Source organism: Anolis sagrei, chromosome 4, assembly GCF_037176765.1.
Source record: "Anolis sagrei isolate rAnoSag1 chromosome 4, rAnoSag1.mat, whole genome shotgun sequence".
In the NCBI taxonomy this organism is placed as follows: Eukaryota; Metazoa; Chordata; class Lepidosauria; order Squamata; family Dactyloidae; genus Anolis; species Anolis sagrei.
The window spans coordinates 47,131,560-47,147,800 of record NC_090024.1 but is presented as its reverse complement, the minus strand read 5'-3'; the positions used below and the strand labels follow the sequence as shown (position 1 = coordinate 47,147,800).

The window sequence follows — 16,241 nt, the reverse complement described above, 5'->3', positions numbered from 1 at the left end:
CTACAACTCCCAAATGACAAAATCAATCCCCTCCAACAGTATTCAAATTTCAGCATATCGGGTATTTCTGCCAAATTTGGTCTAGTGAATGAAAATACATCCTGCATTTCAGATATTTACATTACACTTTGTAATAGTAGCAAAATTACAGCAACGAAAATAATTTTATGGTTGGGGGTCAACACAACATGAGGAACTGTATTACTGTGTTGTGGCATTAGGAAGGTTAAGAACCACTAGTCTAGATAATCTCAGATTGTCTCCTAATTACTCCAACCTACCTTCTCTCTCTCTTTCTGCAAATCAGCATCCCCTCAGCATGGTGTGAATATCTGTATATGGACCTATGCTAGGTTGAGGCATGTTAAATAAACACCCATCCACCCACTCACACAATTTATGGAAAAGTCTTTGAAACTTCCCCATACTGCCAGTTTGTGCTTTGTGGAAAGCAGGCAAGATTGCAAAAGTGCTCAGCTACAAATGCATAACCCAATATAAAATTATGACATTAATGCTTAGAACTGTAGGAGCCCTCCCAAGTATCATTTGTAATCATTTTGTGTTTGGTTGTAGGAATGCACAGAATTGTATCTGGTTATGGGGTGGCTTCAAGAACTTTTCAGTAAGTTGGAGTAGGGGGATTATTGCATTGCAGAGGAAGGAAGGGAAAACACATTCTCATAGTACCCTGAAAAAGAACCACACGTGAAAGGGAAACTTTAAAGGTCTGAACATACAGCACTATATTATTGAGTTGAGTTGGAAACAAGTTTTGGGGTGGGATATGGAGATATAATAACTGAAACTGAAGGGTGGCCTTCCAAGGTTGGGATGATACAGCTAGTCCTAGGTGCATTGGAAGACGGTACTATCCCCTTGCCTTTGCTCAACATATAGATAACTTGACTTTTGTGTGTAGAATGTGGAAGTGTGATTTTATAAGTTGTACGTTGTAAGTAATTATGTTTATTGGATTTTATTTTTATATATTTGATTTATCTTTGATCTGTTTGTTTGATTAAATGTTCTGATTGTAAGTGTGATTGATATAATGTATATTGTTTGCTCATGTTGTAAGCTGCCCTGAGTCCATTTGGCTTTCCTTTACATATTCTGCCAGGGTGTGTTTTTCTTCTTTAGCTGCTTGTTTTACTTGTAAAGCTCCTCTGCCACCAGACTTTCTCGGCAGATAGAGCCGGTCAACATCACTGCAGGGATGTGGTGAATTATGAATGGTCATGAGTTTTCTTGTTTTTCTGTCCAAATTGTCCAGTTCTGCCTGCATCCAGTTTATGATGCCAGCAGTATATCTTATGACAGGTATGGCCCAGGTGTTTATGGCCTTGTTGGTATTGCCTTCATTGAACTTGCTTTTGAGAATTTTTCTGACCCTTTGAATTTATTCTTTGCTGACCATAGTTTTCACATGTTCATGTTTGATGTTGTCCAGCTGTAGTATGCCCAGATATTTATAGGCCTCTGGCTGGACACTTTATCACTTGGCCATTGGGCATATTTATGCCCTCACTTTCAATGATTTTTCCCTTCTTCAGTGCCACTTTCAAACATTTGTCCAAACCAAACTCCATGTTGATATCAGTGCTAAAGATTCGGACAATGTTAGTCAGAGACTGGATTTCAGTTTTGGTTTTCCCATACAGCTTCAGGTCATCCATGTACAGCAGATGTGAAATTTTGTGAGATTTCTTAGATGTTTTATAGCCCAGGTTTGTTTTTTGTAAGGTTGTTGACAGAGGGATCATGGCAATGATGAAAAGAAGTGGGGACAATCAGTCTCCCTGGAAGATTCCTCTCCTGATGTTGTCAAGTCCGTAGTTTTCATTTCCCACATGCAGTTCAGTTTTCTAGTGCTTCATTGAATTTTCAATAAAAGTGCCAATACCTTTACAAATGCCAATGTTGTCTAGGCACTTGATAATCCAACTGTGTGGGAGTGAGTCAAAGCCTTATTTGTAGTCAATCCACATCATGTGAAGATTAGTTTTTTGGCTTTTTCGGTTCTCCAGAATGATTTTGTCAATTAATAACTGGTCTTTTGTATTGTCGAAGGCTTTCATGGCTGGAATCACTAGGTTCTTGTAGGTTTTTTCAGGCTATAGGGCCACGTTCTAGAGGCATTTCTCCTGACGTTTCACCTGCATCTATGGCAAGCATCCTCAGAGGTAGTGAGGTCTGTTGGAAATAGGAAAATGGGTTTATATATCTGTGGAATGACTGGGGTGGGGCAAAGAGCTCTCTGCTGAAGCTAGGTGTGAATGTTTCAGCTGACCACCTTCATTAGCAGGTGGTCTTTTGTGCCCCTGCTTTTCCATTTGTTGCCTTTCTGTTCTTCTGGCAAGATGTTATTTTCTTTGAGATAATCTTGAATTCTGTCAGCTATGATGCCAGTCAATAGTTTAAACATGGTGGGCAAACATGTTATTGGACTGTAGTTTCCTAGTGCTGCTCCTTTTGCGGGATTCTTTTTTAACAGTTATGTTCTCCCAGTTGTTAACCATTCACTGAAAGTTTCTTTTTGCAGCATCTCATTGAATTGTTGGGCCATTTTTCCATGTAGGCTAGTCAGATATTTTAGCAAAAATCCATGCAGTTGATCACTACCAAGCGATGTCCAGTTCTTGACTTTCTGCACTCATTTGAGTTATTTCCATTTGTTCCATTTTGTTCTGTGAGAATTTTTCTTCAAACTCCCTTATCAACCCAGCATTTTTGTTGTAGTTATTATTTCCCTAGATTTATTTCCAAAACTTAGTTGTTGCAGTTTTCTCAAGCTTTATGGCTACTTTGTCTGTTGTTTGGTTCAGACTCTGGTAGAATTGGTCTGATTGAAACAGTTGATTTTGTCTGTACTGGATGATTCTAGCTTCATATCTTTCGATTTTTCTGGCTATTGCTGTAATTTGTTCTTTCACAATTTCCAAAGCTTCTTCAATTTTTCTGGTGTTCAGCCAGTACTTTCTGATCAGATATTACTTGATTTTGTCATTCTTCAGTTTCTTCTCCTTCATATTTTTCAGGTTACTTGCATCTGATCGTAGATTTCTGATTTTCAACTCTAACCTGACCTTCCATTTTGGTTTTCCAGTTGATTTTCTTGGAGGCTGCATTGGTTGTAGGAATATTCTTATTCTTATTATTTGCCCCAGGCAGCAAGACATATTGGAACAGCTGTGGCACATATCATGTATTTTCTTACTCTAGGGCACATTTGCAAATATTAGGTGTTCTGTGTTCTGCTGTTCATATAGGAAACATCTGAAAGCACTTCTTGAAGAATTTTCCTTATTAATTCTTTTTATTTTCCTAACACTTCTCCCTGTAGTATGGGAGGTTCCCAAGCTGTTACTGATCAAAGAGAATGTGCGTGTATTTGTTAGCCTTTCTTTTGTACTTCTGAAGCTGTACATCTGTGAAGTTATGAGTCATATAGTTAAAATTGGCCTTTTGTTTTTGCACATTTCTTTAAGATATGGAAATAGAACATGTTTACCTTCTGGGCAGAAGACAGGGATTTTTATTTGCATAGATAATTTTGAACTATCCTAGAATGTTCACATAACATCGGAATGTGTGTGGGTCAGTGTAAATGCCTACAGAGTGAGATTAGGGAAGAAAAAAATTAGAATAATATATGAAGTATCACCAAGGAATGGGAGCAGATTACTTTGCTTTAAGCTGGGCTATGTGATAAAGTGCAACAAAAAGGGAATTCTTCACTAACTTCAAAAAATACTATGAAAAGGCACAACTTTTCAAAGAAGAGTGATTTTGGCAAATTTTGAACTGATGGCTTTTATCTTCTATCTTATTCTATTGCTCTGTAATTTTACTTATCTGCAGACTGAGTGGTACTGGGTCAGGAATGATTGTGAGCTGCATTTCTATGTTTGAAGAGGCTGCAGCTTGCTGAAAGCAACAGTTCATGTGTGGCTACACTGCCAGGTGCAATTTATTATGATATACCCCTCAAAGTCTAGTCATCATAATGTACCTTCCTAATTTTAAACAATCTAGTTAAATAACAAGTGAGTAGGGATGTAATTATTTGCTAATTTTCTTCTCAAGGGAATCAGCATGTAATTTATCATGTTTTTTTCCTGTACAAGAAAGTGTTTGAAAAAGAGACACAATTCTGCTAAGTCAAGTTTATCCCTGATCACATTTCCATAACTGTAAATGTTAAAAGTGTAGTGGAGTCTGTAACCTTTACTGTAAGGGAAATTAGGAGTTACTGTGCATTCTTTGCATCTCCATAGCCAAAGTGGAGTTACTGTGCCAGGAGAGATCTCTGGGAACTTTTCTTGATATTCACCCACATCAGTCTTCAACAGCATATTATCTACTTATTTCTGACTCTTTCCCTTTTGAATATATGTGTGCATGTTTGTGCTCTTCTCAATGTTCAGAACAGTGTAACATAAAAGGTACATAAAGAGAAAAAAATTGACACTTGGTTATTTGACATTTTTGGATGAGTTTCTGTGTTCTTCAGGCAACCTTTTGTAATGGAATGCAGACAGTTATCTCAACATACAATTAACAGAATTTTTGGACCTCCTTCAAGCCATGCATAAAATGAGGTTATGGTATGGCTGATCTTCTGCATAAGAATGTAAAGCTGTATATCAAGACAAGGAAAAGGTTGAGCACAAAATCTGTAATTGGGTCAATGTTTTGGAATTTACTGGTGTCAATAGGCTAATATAGTTCTATAAATAATAAATTTCCTTGAGTGTAGTTAGAAAAGCAAGAGTATTGGATTTGTAATTGGCTACAGTTCTAGGGGCTTTCAGCCAAGAGAAATCTTTCTGGCTACACCCTGCATGATGGTTCCCAGAAGTGCTGTACATATTGATCTGTTATATTATTGATCTATACTTCATGTGCAATATTTTTATCCTCATTTTTATCCTTTCTTTTCTTTGCTCTAGTATTCGATATGGACGGTTCTCTGGGTCACATGGAATGTTTTCATTATCTGCTTCTATTTGGAAGTAGGTGGTCTCTCTAAGGTAAGTTCCATAATTTTATAAGAAGAGATGGCAGGAGTAAGCTCTTGATAAAAGTATTAAAAGAGGACTAACTTCTTGAAAACAAAGTAATAGAAATGATGTTTATTTAGTAAAGATGTGTCTTTTTGTCTGCAACAATGAATTAACATAAATGAAATTAGAGATTATCGCCTTGAAAACAGGCTGCTTGTGATTGAATACGAGATTCCAGTGTTGCTGCTACTGTTCATAGCAATGGAGGAAGTCTTCACTTACGATGTTGTTCAAAGCCTTCATCACAGGTGCATGGGCATTTTCAGCTGTCCCCAGATGACATACTTGGGATGGGTTTTGAGCTTGAGGAAAGAAATCACATACCAAGTCAGCACTGTATTGTGTGTGGGGAAGCATTCAGAACAGCCTTTACAGAGGCACAGTGCTCTCAGTTCCTGAAACTGAAGAATGCTGCTACAGACTCTTCTGCATTTCTGCCCATGCCATGACACAAAAACTACTACACACTTTGCTAATATACCAGCTGCTACAAAGGTGTGGACTCAATAGAGGAAGGTTTGACAATTGAGGACAAGCCTTTGAGAATGTCTAACCCCAATGGTCCACAATGACCATTACCTTTGTTCTATTAAAGGCCAGCGACAATAGGAAAAGGAAATTTAGATTTTGCGATACGGATTCTCCCAGCTCAGCTTAGTTTTACTGGCACGTTAATCTATTAACTTATTGTTAAATTTTATGGATGATGTAATATAATGTTTTAAAATGATTTTATTTTAAATTGTAACTTTTATTGTAATTATGCTGTTAGCATCCTCTGATGCTCATGTGAGCCCCCCTTGTGGGGAGAAGGGCAGGATATAAATATATGAAATAAATAAATAAATGAATGAATGATAGAACACTGCACTTTCATCCCATGTCCTAGTTCATGAGCTACAACTTGTACTATCCTATTCCCCTATTTCTTCTTATGGTTGGCCATGTTTTGTGACAGTTCTCACCATAGGTACTGGGTGCTGTTTTGAGTTTAAATCATTGTTTTATATGCTAGTGGTTTTTATCTTTTATTGTATTATGTGTTTATTTTATGCATTATTCCAGGCACATTTGCCATTTATAAGCTGCCCCAAGTTCCTTCTGGGAGATGGAGGCGGGGTACAAAAATAAAGTTGTTGTTGTTGTTGTTGTTCTTCAGGACATATGTGGTCTATACCCAAAAAAATGAGCACAGAAGGGACAAGAAAGGAAAGTGGGGATTTTATTTTTGTACCATCTGCAGATGATAAGTCCCCCTCTACTTGCCTCAATCCCCACTTTCCTTTCTTGTCCCTTCTGTGCTCATTTCTTTTGGTATAGACCACATCTGTCCTGATCTACTGATTTTGACAGTGGAAGTTAAATAGGTTTAACATCGACACATAGGTTTGAAGAGATTATTTCATGAATCCTGTGTTTCTGGGGAATAAGCATGTGACCAAACTTTTGATGCTGTTAATTGTGTGAATGTAGTTAATAGGAAGGAAGGTAGTCCTGTCAGTTTACTGGATCAATGATTTGAAGCATGTGACCGCATATGTCCTGATCAATGCTTTCTCTCTGTTCAAATGATCATTTGATTTAGGGCACTCAAAAGTCTAACAGATGATCATCCCATGATCTGAAGGCATCTGAGGGCAATAACCTTAACTCAGATGCTTAATGTTGTTCGACACTTGCTTCATGTTGTGGCATAAGGATTCTTGAAATAGCAGAAACATTTTCAATCCTTTGCAATATAGTTCAGAAGTTATTCATCAGTGGCATTTAGCCATCCCCAAGCAAATTTCAGTCAACGCCTAAACTATTAAAATAATGTAATTATGCTTTCTAATCCTCACTGGATGTAACAAGACTATGGCAGGGGAAATAGTTACAACATTTCCCATGCATTATTGTATCAATCTAGTCTAGATCGATACAATAATGCATGGGAAATGTTGTAACTATTCTAGATTGATAACTTGAGAACAATTCAATGCATAATAAATTGTGTCTTTGGATGATAAAGATGATAAAGAATTAGATGATGGAAATGATATGTGATAAAGCGCACGCACGCACACACACACACACACACACAGAGAGAGAGAGAGAGAACAGCATTGATGTTGCTGAAGCCCTTGATACAAACATGAGAAATATCCTTCTTTTCCTTCAGAAGAAATCCTTAGAGGTTAAAGAGATTGACTGTGAAGGTTAATTTGAAAACTTGTAGAACAAATAGGTCTTTCTGGAAAAATGTTAATTCACTCCCTAATATTATAATTCAGTTTCTCTTTATTCAATACTTAGTTCTTTAGTGTGGATTGTTTTGAAGTTTCTTATCTGTAGAACATTTATTAGATGCATGAAACAAGGATTTCTTTTTTATTTTGTTGAACTTGTATGCAAATAGCATTGTTGAACTTGTATGCAAATAGCATATGAAAACTTTGATGTAATTTGCTTTTTATACTCACTCAGTCTGAAAAGTAATTTTGTTGGATTTATCTTCTTTTGATATGATTTTTAGACAGTTTGGACATAGGGTAGACCTTGGGAGCATCTAACTTGTGATCTTGTAGAAAGAATATTTGACTTGGAGCAGATGGTTCTGTAAATATATATCCTATTTACATAGGTGCTATGGTGTGCTAGTCTGCAGAAACTATTCATACATATGCATTGTGAAATTTTGAAAAAATAGGTTGCTCATTTTGCAAGCTGAAGTAACTCACTGCTCTACTTGCAAGCTTGTAGGCTAAAAGATTCTTGGTTTCCTATCATGTAAACTTTGACAAAAGAGTGTAGAAGATGCAAGTCCCTCCTTCCAGACAGTTTCCAAAACTTCAGATTATGCAGATAGATTATTCCTATTTATTTATTTACGATATTTATAGCCCGCCTTTCTCAACCATATGGCAACTCAAGGCTGGTTATAGATTGGCACGATCCTAGGTCTGCTTTACTTATATAACTACATCATCTAATTCTTTATCATCTTTATCATCCAAAGACAACAAGTTAAACATGGGCCAACAATGTGATGTGGCGGCAAAAAAAGCCAATGGGATTTTGGCCTGCATCAATAGGAGCATAGTGTCTAGATCTAGGGAAGTAATGCTACCCCTCTATTCCGCTTTGGTTAGACCACACCTGGAATATTGTGTCCAATTCTGGGCACCACAATTCAAGAGAGATATTGACAAGCTGGAATGTGTCCAGAGGAGGGCGACTAAAATGATCAAGGGTCTGGAGAACAAGCCCTATGAGGAGCGGCTTAAGGAGCTGGGCATGTTTAGCCTGAAGAAGAGAAGGCTGAGAGGAGATATGATAGCCATGTATAAATATGTGAGAGGAAGCCACAGGGAGGAGGGAGAAAGCTTGTTTTCTGCTTCCTTGGAGACTAGGACGCGGAACAGTGGCTTCAAACTACGAGAGAGGAGATTCCATCTGAACATGAGGAAGAACTTCCTGTCTGTGAGAGCCGTTCAGCAGTGGAACTCTCTGCCCTGGAGTGTGGTGGAGGCTCCTTCTTTGGAAGCTTTGAAACAGAGGCTGGATGGCCATCTGTCAGGGGTGATTTGAATGCAACATTCCTGCTTCTTGGCAGGGGGTTGGACTGGATGGCCCATGAGGTCTCTTCCAACTCTTTGATTCTATGATTCTATGATTCTACATTCCTAAGAACTTACTTGGAAACACTTTCCAGATGGTGCCAAGTATAGAATTTTGTATCTTCCTAGGTGACATTTACAGTGATTTTGTAGGATTGCATAAAAACAGGGACATAAACAATAGTATTTATTGTTTTAAGCAGAAAAATAATTTTCTTTTATTACACAAAGGCATTGTGTTCTATAACTTACAACCTAGTCTGCCTCATCCCCACAACATTAAATGTTATTTTAAGGTAGTGAATTTCTCTACTTATGCTCACTGTGGGTTTTTATTATTATTATATTATTATAACTTTATTTGTACCCCGCTAGCATCTCCCAAAGGATTCGATGCGGCTTACAGCAGGCCGAAGCCCAAAAACAATACAACAATACAATACATAGCAAATAAAACAGTCAAGCAAAAACAGTGACAATAGCAACACGACAAGACATTATTAAAAACTGAGTCGGCCGAAGTAGGGTACAGGGTTAAAATTGCTGATGTGTCGGAGGGGTGTGGGATTATAATAAAAGTGCGGTGTGCAGTATGCGGTGATCTTGGTAACTAAAGTGCTTAATTTTTAAATTAAGAAGGAATGAAAATGTGGCTAAAAAGACAAATAACTTCAGAATTGCATATAGTTTTTAGAGTAATAGGATAAGTAATAGCCAGTGTCAGGACAAAGATGTTAAATTGGATTACCACAAATGAGTTTTCTTAAGGGAAGTTTGGTCAGTTGCCTAGGAAATCCAAAGTTCTCTATGGCACATACTAATGACTTGGGGCACATCTACACTATAGAATTAATACATTTTAATATGCCTGTAAGTACCATAGCTTAATGCTATGGAATCATGGGATTTGAAGTTTTACAAGGTGCCAAAGTTGCTGGTGCCACTTTGTTGCAATCCCAGAATTCCATAGCATAAATCCATGGCAGTTAAAGGCATGTTAAACTATATTAATAATACAGCGTAGATGCACCTTTTGTATAGTACATTGTTACAGGATCTGATGCCATTTAACTATCATGACTCTGTCCCACAGAATATTGAGATTTATTCTTTGTGAGATACTTAGAACTCTACGCTCTCACAAGTGTCATAATGCTGATTAATCCATTAAAGCTCACTCTAGTAGAGTAACGCACAAACTGCAAGGAAGCCACAGGATGAAACCATGGCAGGGAAAATCAATCAAAGTGCTATAACTATCCAGTTTCAGTGCACCCTGAAAATCAAAATCTTGTTTGAACAGTGGACAATTCTCCAATTACTTGGCTAATATATGAAAACCATTGCATGGACCATGTAGTTTTCAAGTTCTCTCACTAGTGAAATGCATCATGTTATTTTAACATGATTACTTTTATGTTCTCAGATGTACTTGCCCAAACCAAAAACTTAGTTGAACTGACAAAGAGTTCTTCCTTACTTAGGCAATCTCTCATTGTCAAATTATGATGGCATTCCAAGGGTTTTATTATTCTTGGAAGATGCCAGTGCATGAATCTTTTTAATGTGTTGAGGTCGATGCACAGCCAATCAACATAGTCTTCACAGAGTGAGAGCCCTAACCAGTGGTATGGTTGACAGGATAATGGTGGCTTCTCAATCTGTTTCAGCCTTCTTCTGCCTTCACAGCTGTTATAACATGTACCATGTTATCTTCCACCTGATCCACCATTGAGGTCTTCAGGTCTTCAGATTGTGCTTGGTCTGGAACCTCTTCTGCATCCCCTCCTGGGAGTACATGACTCCGACAGTTATGCCCGGAGGTTCATTGGAACACATAAGCCCCCTCCATATGACAAGGTGACAATCCATTGAGGGGTTCAATATAGTGCGATCCAGTGATCAGCTCAAAGGGTGGGTGATTAGTAGGCTGCACTTTATCAACCTCTGCTGTACATCTCATCCACTGTTTGAGTGTAGTTTGTTGGAAATGATTCCCTAGTATCATTTATGTACTTGTGGAATTTCAGCAAGATTATAATTGTTTACAGATAATGCTTTTGAACTGTGGTGTTTGTTGGAGGAAAATTCTGAGAATGCAATGGACTGCAAGAAGATCCAACCAGTCCATACTTCAGGAAATAAAACCCAACTGCTCATTGGAGGGAAGGATATTACAGGCAAAGATGAAGTACTTTGGCCACATCATGAGAAGACAGGAAACCTTAGCGAAGACAACGATGCTGGGGAAGATAGAAGGAAAAAGGATGATGGGCCAACCAAGGGATGGATGGATGGATGGATGGAATCCTTGAAGTGGCTGGCTTGACTCTGAAGGAGCTGGCTGTGGCAATGGCCAACAGGAGCTCTGGCATGGTCTATGAGGTCAAGAAGAGTCGGAAGTCGGAAACAACAAACAGACTCCAGCCAACCCCTATGTCCTGTTTCTCTGGAGCAAAATAGCATGCCACAATGTTGGAACATGGAGTATTACTAGGTGTTATGGAGAAACCCATAAAAAGGAGTACTAGGTTTGGGTAGCGGCTCTTCTTTTCTCTTGCTGTGTACTTCTTTCTCAGGCAACCTTTAAGTTCAAATAAAATGCTATTGTTCTCTTTCTTTTCAAGTGATAAAGGGAGCACATGCACTATATTCTCTGTAGCAGCTAATGTTCCTATCTAAATCCTCCTCTTGTCAATATAAGTGTTCTTCCTTAATTATTTCTGCAGTTAAAGTCTTTTTTCTTCATATTCTTGAAAATCAGGTGTACTGCATTAGATTTTTCCCCCTTGAAATTCTTCTGTCATTCATGGCAGCAATTTAAACAATACCCAGCCTAATTGTGCAGGTTGTTGTAAAATTATCCACTTAAATATGACAAGTGAGTCCTGGAAAGCTTTGAGATTCTTTTATTTATCAGCCACTATATTAACATTATCCTTGTGGAGAGGAGGAGAAGAAGATGGGAGAAGGTTGAATCTAGTATGAAAAGAGTACTCCAGGTTTCTAAAATCAGTGGTTCTGAAAACTGCTTAACTATTGAATGATAGGCATGAATAATTTAAGACTATTTTGTTTAAATGTGCAAAAGTCAAATTTTCTTTGCAGTGCGACACATTGTCAATTGCCTGCAATTTCCTATGTTTTTTAAAACCACAGGCAGCAATTTACAGGAAAGATTAGGGCTGTTTCTATACAATGTGTGACATTTTAGTGATTTAAACTGTCATTCTGAAAGGCTGTTAACTGAAATCTGGAGTTGGAGTGAGTGCTGAAACTTTACAGAAAGACTTTTTTTTAAAAAAAAGCTAAGCTTCAAGTGTATGTTTTGCTTGTTAAAAGCTCAGTGCAGAAATTGAAGTATATGTGCATACAGATTTGCATTTTCAAGGGAAATTATCTGCGATCTCCTTTGGCATTCATGTGATGTGGTGGCGTATGCTACAGCATTGACATTTTACATCTCATAAGCACAGCAATATATTTCTTAAATATCACCACTGTTCTGAGGATATGTCAGAAGTTTGATTTTAAACGTTTCAGACAGCTGGTGCAAAAACAGCATAGTGATTTTTTTTATATCACTATATCTTTCTAGAGCAAATGTTTAGAGACTGTGGTGGGTATAAAGAAATGAACTCCTTTTAAACTGATACACCACATATGTAGTTGCATTATGGGAAGAATGGATAATGCTAAGAGCTTGAGGCAGGCCCGTAGCCAGGATTTTGTTTCGGGGGGGGGTACATTTTTTTCAGGGGGGGTTGGGGGGGGCTGAGTTTCGGTGGGGGGCTGAGTCTGAGTGAAAGAGGGTCTAGCCTAGCAAACCTTTTGTATCATTACCTCAATACCCCCATGCATATGGGATATATTGAGTATGGTGATCAGATCATGATATGAATAAACATAACAGTTCCTGGCTACATGCCTGGCTTGAGGGGCTTCAGTCTCCCAATGCGATCTCAGACAGCTTTTCTTTCTTGAGTTTAATGGACAGCCATAATCTCAATGATGGTGTAAAAGGATTCCAAGAATCCTGTGTATATAGAGTGGGGTGCTTGAGAAGGAGAACAGAAGAATAGAATAACTAGAAAAACAGTTACAACAGGTGTCTGGCTACTTATGGTATGTTGAAGAATGATGAAAATACCCATGATCATTTGTCACACGGTGGTCTGGATATTCTTAACTTTCATGCTAGCATTCACACTGCAGGGCCACAGTGGCACAACGGGTTGAACCAATGAGCTGCTGAACTTTCTGGCTGGAAGGTTGGCGGTTCGAATCCATGGGACAGCATGAGCTCCTGCTGTTAGCCCCAGCTTTTGCCAACCTAGCAATTCAAAACATGCAAATGTGAGTAGATCAATAGGTACCGCCTTGGCGGGAAGGTAAAGATGCTCAGTTCAGACATGCCAGCCACATGACCTAGGATGTGTCTATGGACAACTCAGGCTTAGAAATGAAAATGAGCACCACCACCCAGAGCCAGAGATGAGCACCACCTCTCAAAACCAGACGGGAAAGCCTTTACTTCTATCTGCGTTTGGTTGTTTCTAGGCATTGAATGATTGCCTTTGTGTTTGTATATGCTGGAATCTGCCCTGAGCATAGGGTGGAATGCAAATAAAGTATATTATTATTATTATTATTATTATTATTATTATTGCTAAATTCAAAGTGACGTGGGATGAATAAAGGTTGATATGATACCTCTTATAATGGTTTTGTTTCATATTCTTTGTAGACAATTAGTTATAAAACTTCCATCATACATGATTCCGTCATTCTTCAGTCTATGCCTCATCTATAATTATTACATATTTATCACCCTACATCTTTCAAAAGCACATGAAGAAGGTCTTATAAATATTTCCATCCCAAAACATGGCGGGCTTATTTGAAAAATAAAAGTATTTACACACAGTGAGACTGTGTGTCTCTTTCAAGTTGGATTTCATGGATGTTGTCGATTCCTTCCACTTTTGTTAATGTAATATACCCTACATTGATCTTGAGACACATTTTCAATGTATATGGCAATGTGTCTCTGTGAAGATATTTATTATTTTCCAGAAGATAATACAATAACTTATTGCATTTGCAATTCTGTATCATAATTGTTCTGTTCAAAATGTGTAAGAATTTGTGCAGTTCTGTCTCATCATTCATATATAAGCAAGTTGAGTATAAGCATCCTGTTTATATGCAATTCATATGTTTATGAGTAATCACAGTTTTCTTGCCAACACGTTTATTATCTAAATGCCATTTTCTGCCTACACGTAAAAATTAACTTTTGTCAGAGCAAATAGCAAGCACAGCTATGTCCCACCTTTCTTTACATTTGCTTTTTAGTTATTAATTTTTTTAAGGAACAGAAAAAGGAGATATGATAATTCAGTAATAACTTCATTTTTTAATGTTTGAACACCCTTTCCTCTGAATGAAAACCTGATCTGGCTAAGTACATAAAATATGTAGCCAGTGAATAAAAATGTTTATTATTCATTAGTTTGATACAATGCGGTGTGTAGGTTGGAAAGATCAACAATACAGAAGTGAGCCCCAAGGAGGCTTTCCATACAGTCCTCTGTTTGATTTTTCCCACATCAAAGCAAATTCTAAATTGGATTAGAAATAGTAATTGCATTTCCAGCTGGACACAGAACATGAAAGATCCTTGCTGATTCTTTATTGATAAACCTGTATGGTTCTCTCTAGCTAACAAAGCAATGCAACAAAATGCTTTTGCTAGTCCATTCTTAGAAAATTTTCACAAACATTCTACAACAAGCTTCCAAATGTTCAGCTCTATTTTTCTTGGAATCCTTTTACAAAATTATTCAAAGTCCAACTATAACTTAATTGAGATTATGACTGCCCATTAAACTCAAGGAGAAAGCAAAAAGAAAAAGGTCTATGTATATAGAATAGAAGGGAGGACAATTTACCAAGAAAGCTGTGTAGCCCAGGCTTGTAGAAACATTATAAAGAAAGCTAAATTTCACAATGAGCTGGGGTTCTCTAGTCAAGCAAAAGTTTGTTTTTTTTAAAAAAAAGAAACTTCAGATATATCCAAGGTAAGATAATTACTCCAAAGACAGTGTGTCTACTGTTCAATAAGAATGGCAAAATGGCCACAATGAAAAGATAGAACTACTCAATAGCTATTTTGCTTCTGTTTCCCTGCCAATAAAAAGAAGTATATACTTCCATGTGGCAGCAAAGACCTTGGCAAAAGATCTCGATTGTAAATTGAGATTGATAGGTGGTTAGTTGAGAATCATCTAGCTAACATAAATGAATTTGAATCATTTATAGTAGCTAGGTGATTCCCTGAGGTCACCCCAAAATACAGAAGCAGATGTACTCTGTGAACCTCTTACCACATTTTTGAGAAATCTTGAAGAACAAGGAAAATTCCAAAGAATTGGGAAAGGGCAAACATTGTCTCTCTTTAAAAAGGCAAAAGAAGAAGGAGAAGGAGAAGAAGATCCAGGAAACTACATATGGGTCAGCCTAACCTTAATACCAGAAAAAATTAGAATGGATAACAGATTCTGTCTGCAAGTGTCTTGATGATAATGCAGTGATACGTTGGAGCCATCCTGGGTTTGTCAAGATAATAATATGTCTCTGGTCAGTAGTTTAGTAGCATTTTATAAGGTCATCTTAATGTTTTGATTAACAAATTGATTGAAAGTGGAATAGATTGGAACACTGTCAGAGGGATTTGTAACTGGATGAAAACCCATGCTCAAAGTGTCATCATCCATAGCTGCACTCCAAACTGGAAGGAGGTTTCAACTGGAGTCCCTCAGGTTCTCTCCTGGGTCATTGGTCTTCAACATTATTACGAATGACTTAGACAATGGAGTGGAGGAAATCCTTTTCAAGTTGCAGATGACACAAAGCTGAGAGGAGTAGCTAATAGACTGGAAGATTGGAACAGAATTTAAAAGGCCCTAAATAAATTAGAAAATTGGACAAAAATGAATAAAGTGGAATTCATTAGAGACAAATGCAAAATGTATATTTATGGCACAAAAACCAAATGGGAGATACATGACTCAGCACTATAATGTGTGAAAAGAACCTTGGAATTATTGGTGTTTATAAATTGAACATGAGCCAGCAATGTGATGCAGTAGCAAAAATGTGAATTTCCTTTTAGCCTGAATTGAAACAAGCATAGCTGCTAAAGTGAGGGAAGTAGTAGTCCCACTATATTCATGATTGGTAAGTTAACCTGGAGTATTATGTTCACTTATGGGCACCTCATTTTAAGAAGGATATGGACAAATTAGAGAAGATTCAGAGGAAAACAACATGGATGATAAGAGATATGGACAACAAAATGTATCATCAAAGTGTTGTGCCCACTCCTTGAGAGTTTGCCTTCCAGTGAAGATGAAATCTTTGAAGGAGGCACAGCAGATGCCGAAGCTCGCATCTTTCTCAGGGACTTTCTCCTCCAGCTTCTCTTACTTCTCCAAACTTGACCTGTTGAACCAAAGGAGGACTTAGCTGGGGGAAGGGGAGGTTATGTCCAGAGATATTGGCATAAATG

General features: G+C 37.7%; 1 protein-coding gene across 3 annotated transcripts in view; it reads left to right on the top strand.

Annotated features, from left to right (window-relative positions):
* Window positions 1-16,241, top strand: part of NKAIN3 (sodium/potassium transporting ATPase interacting 3) — a 238,934-nt gene that overhangs the window by 105,857 nt on the left and 116,836 nt on the right. For all 3 annotated transcript variants that reach the window (XM_060775383.2, XM_060775385.2, XM_060775386.2), the window contains exon 3: window positions 4,956-5,036. In XM_060775383.2, the coding sequence (XP_060631366.1) occupies window positions 4,956-5,036 (81 nt within the window). The remainder of the gene's footprint in view (window positions 1-4,955; window positions 5,037-16,241) is intronic.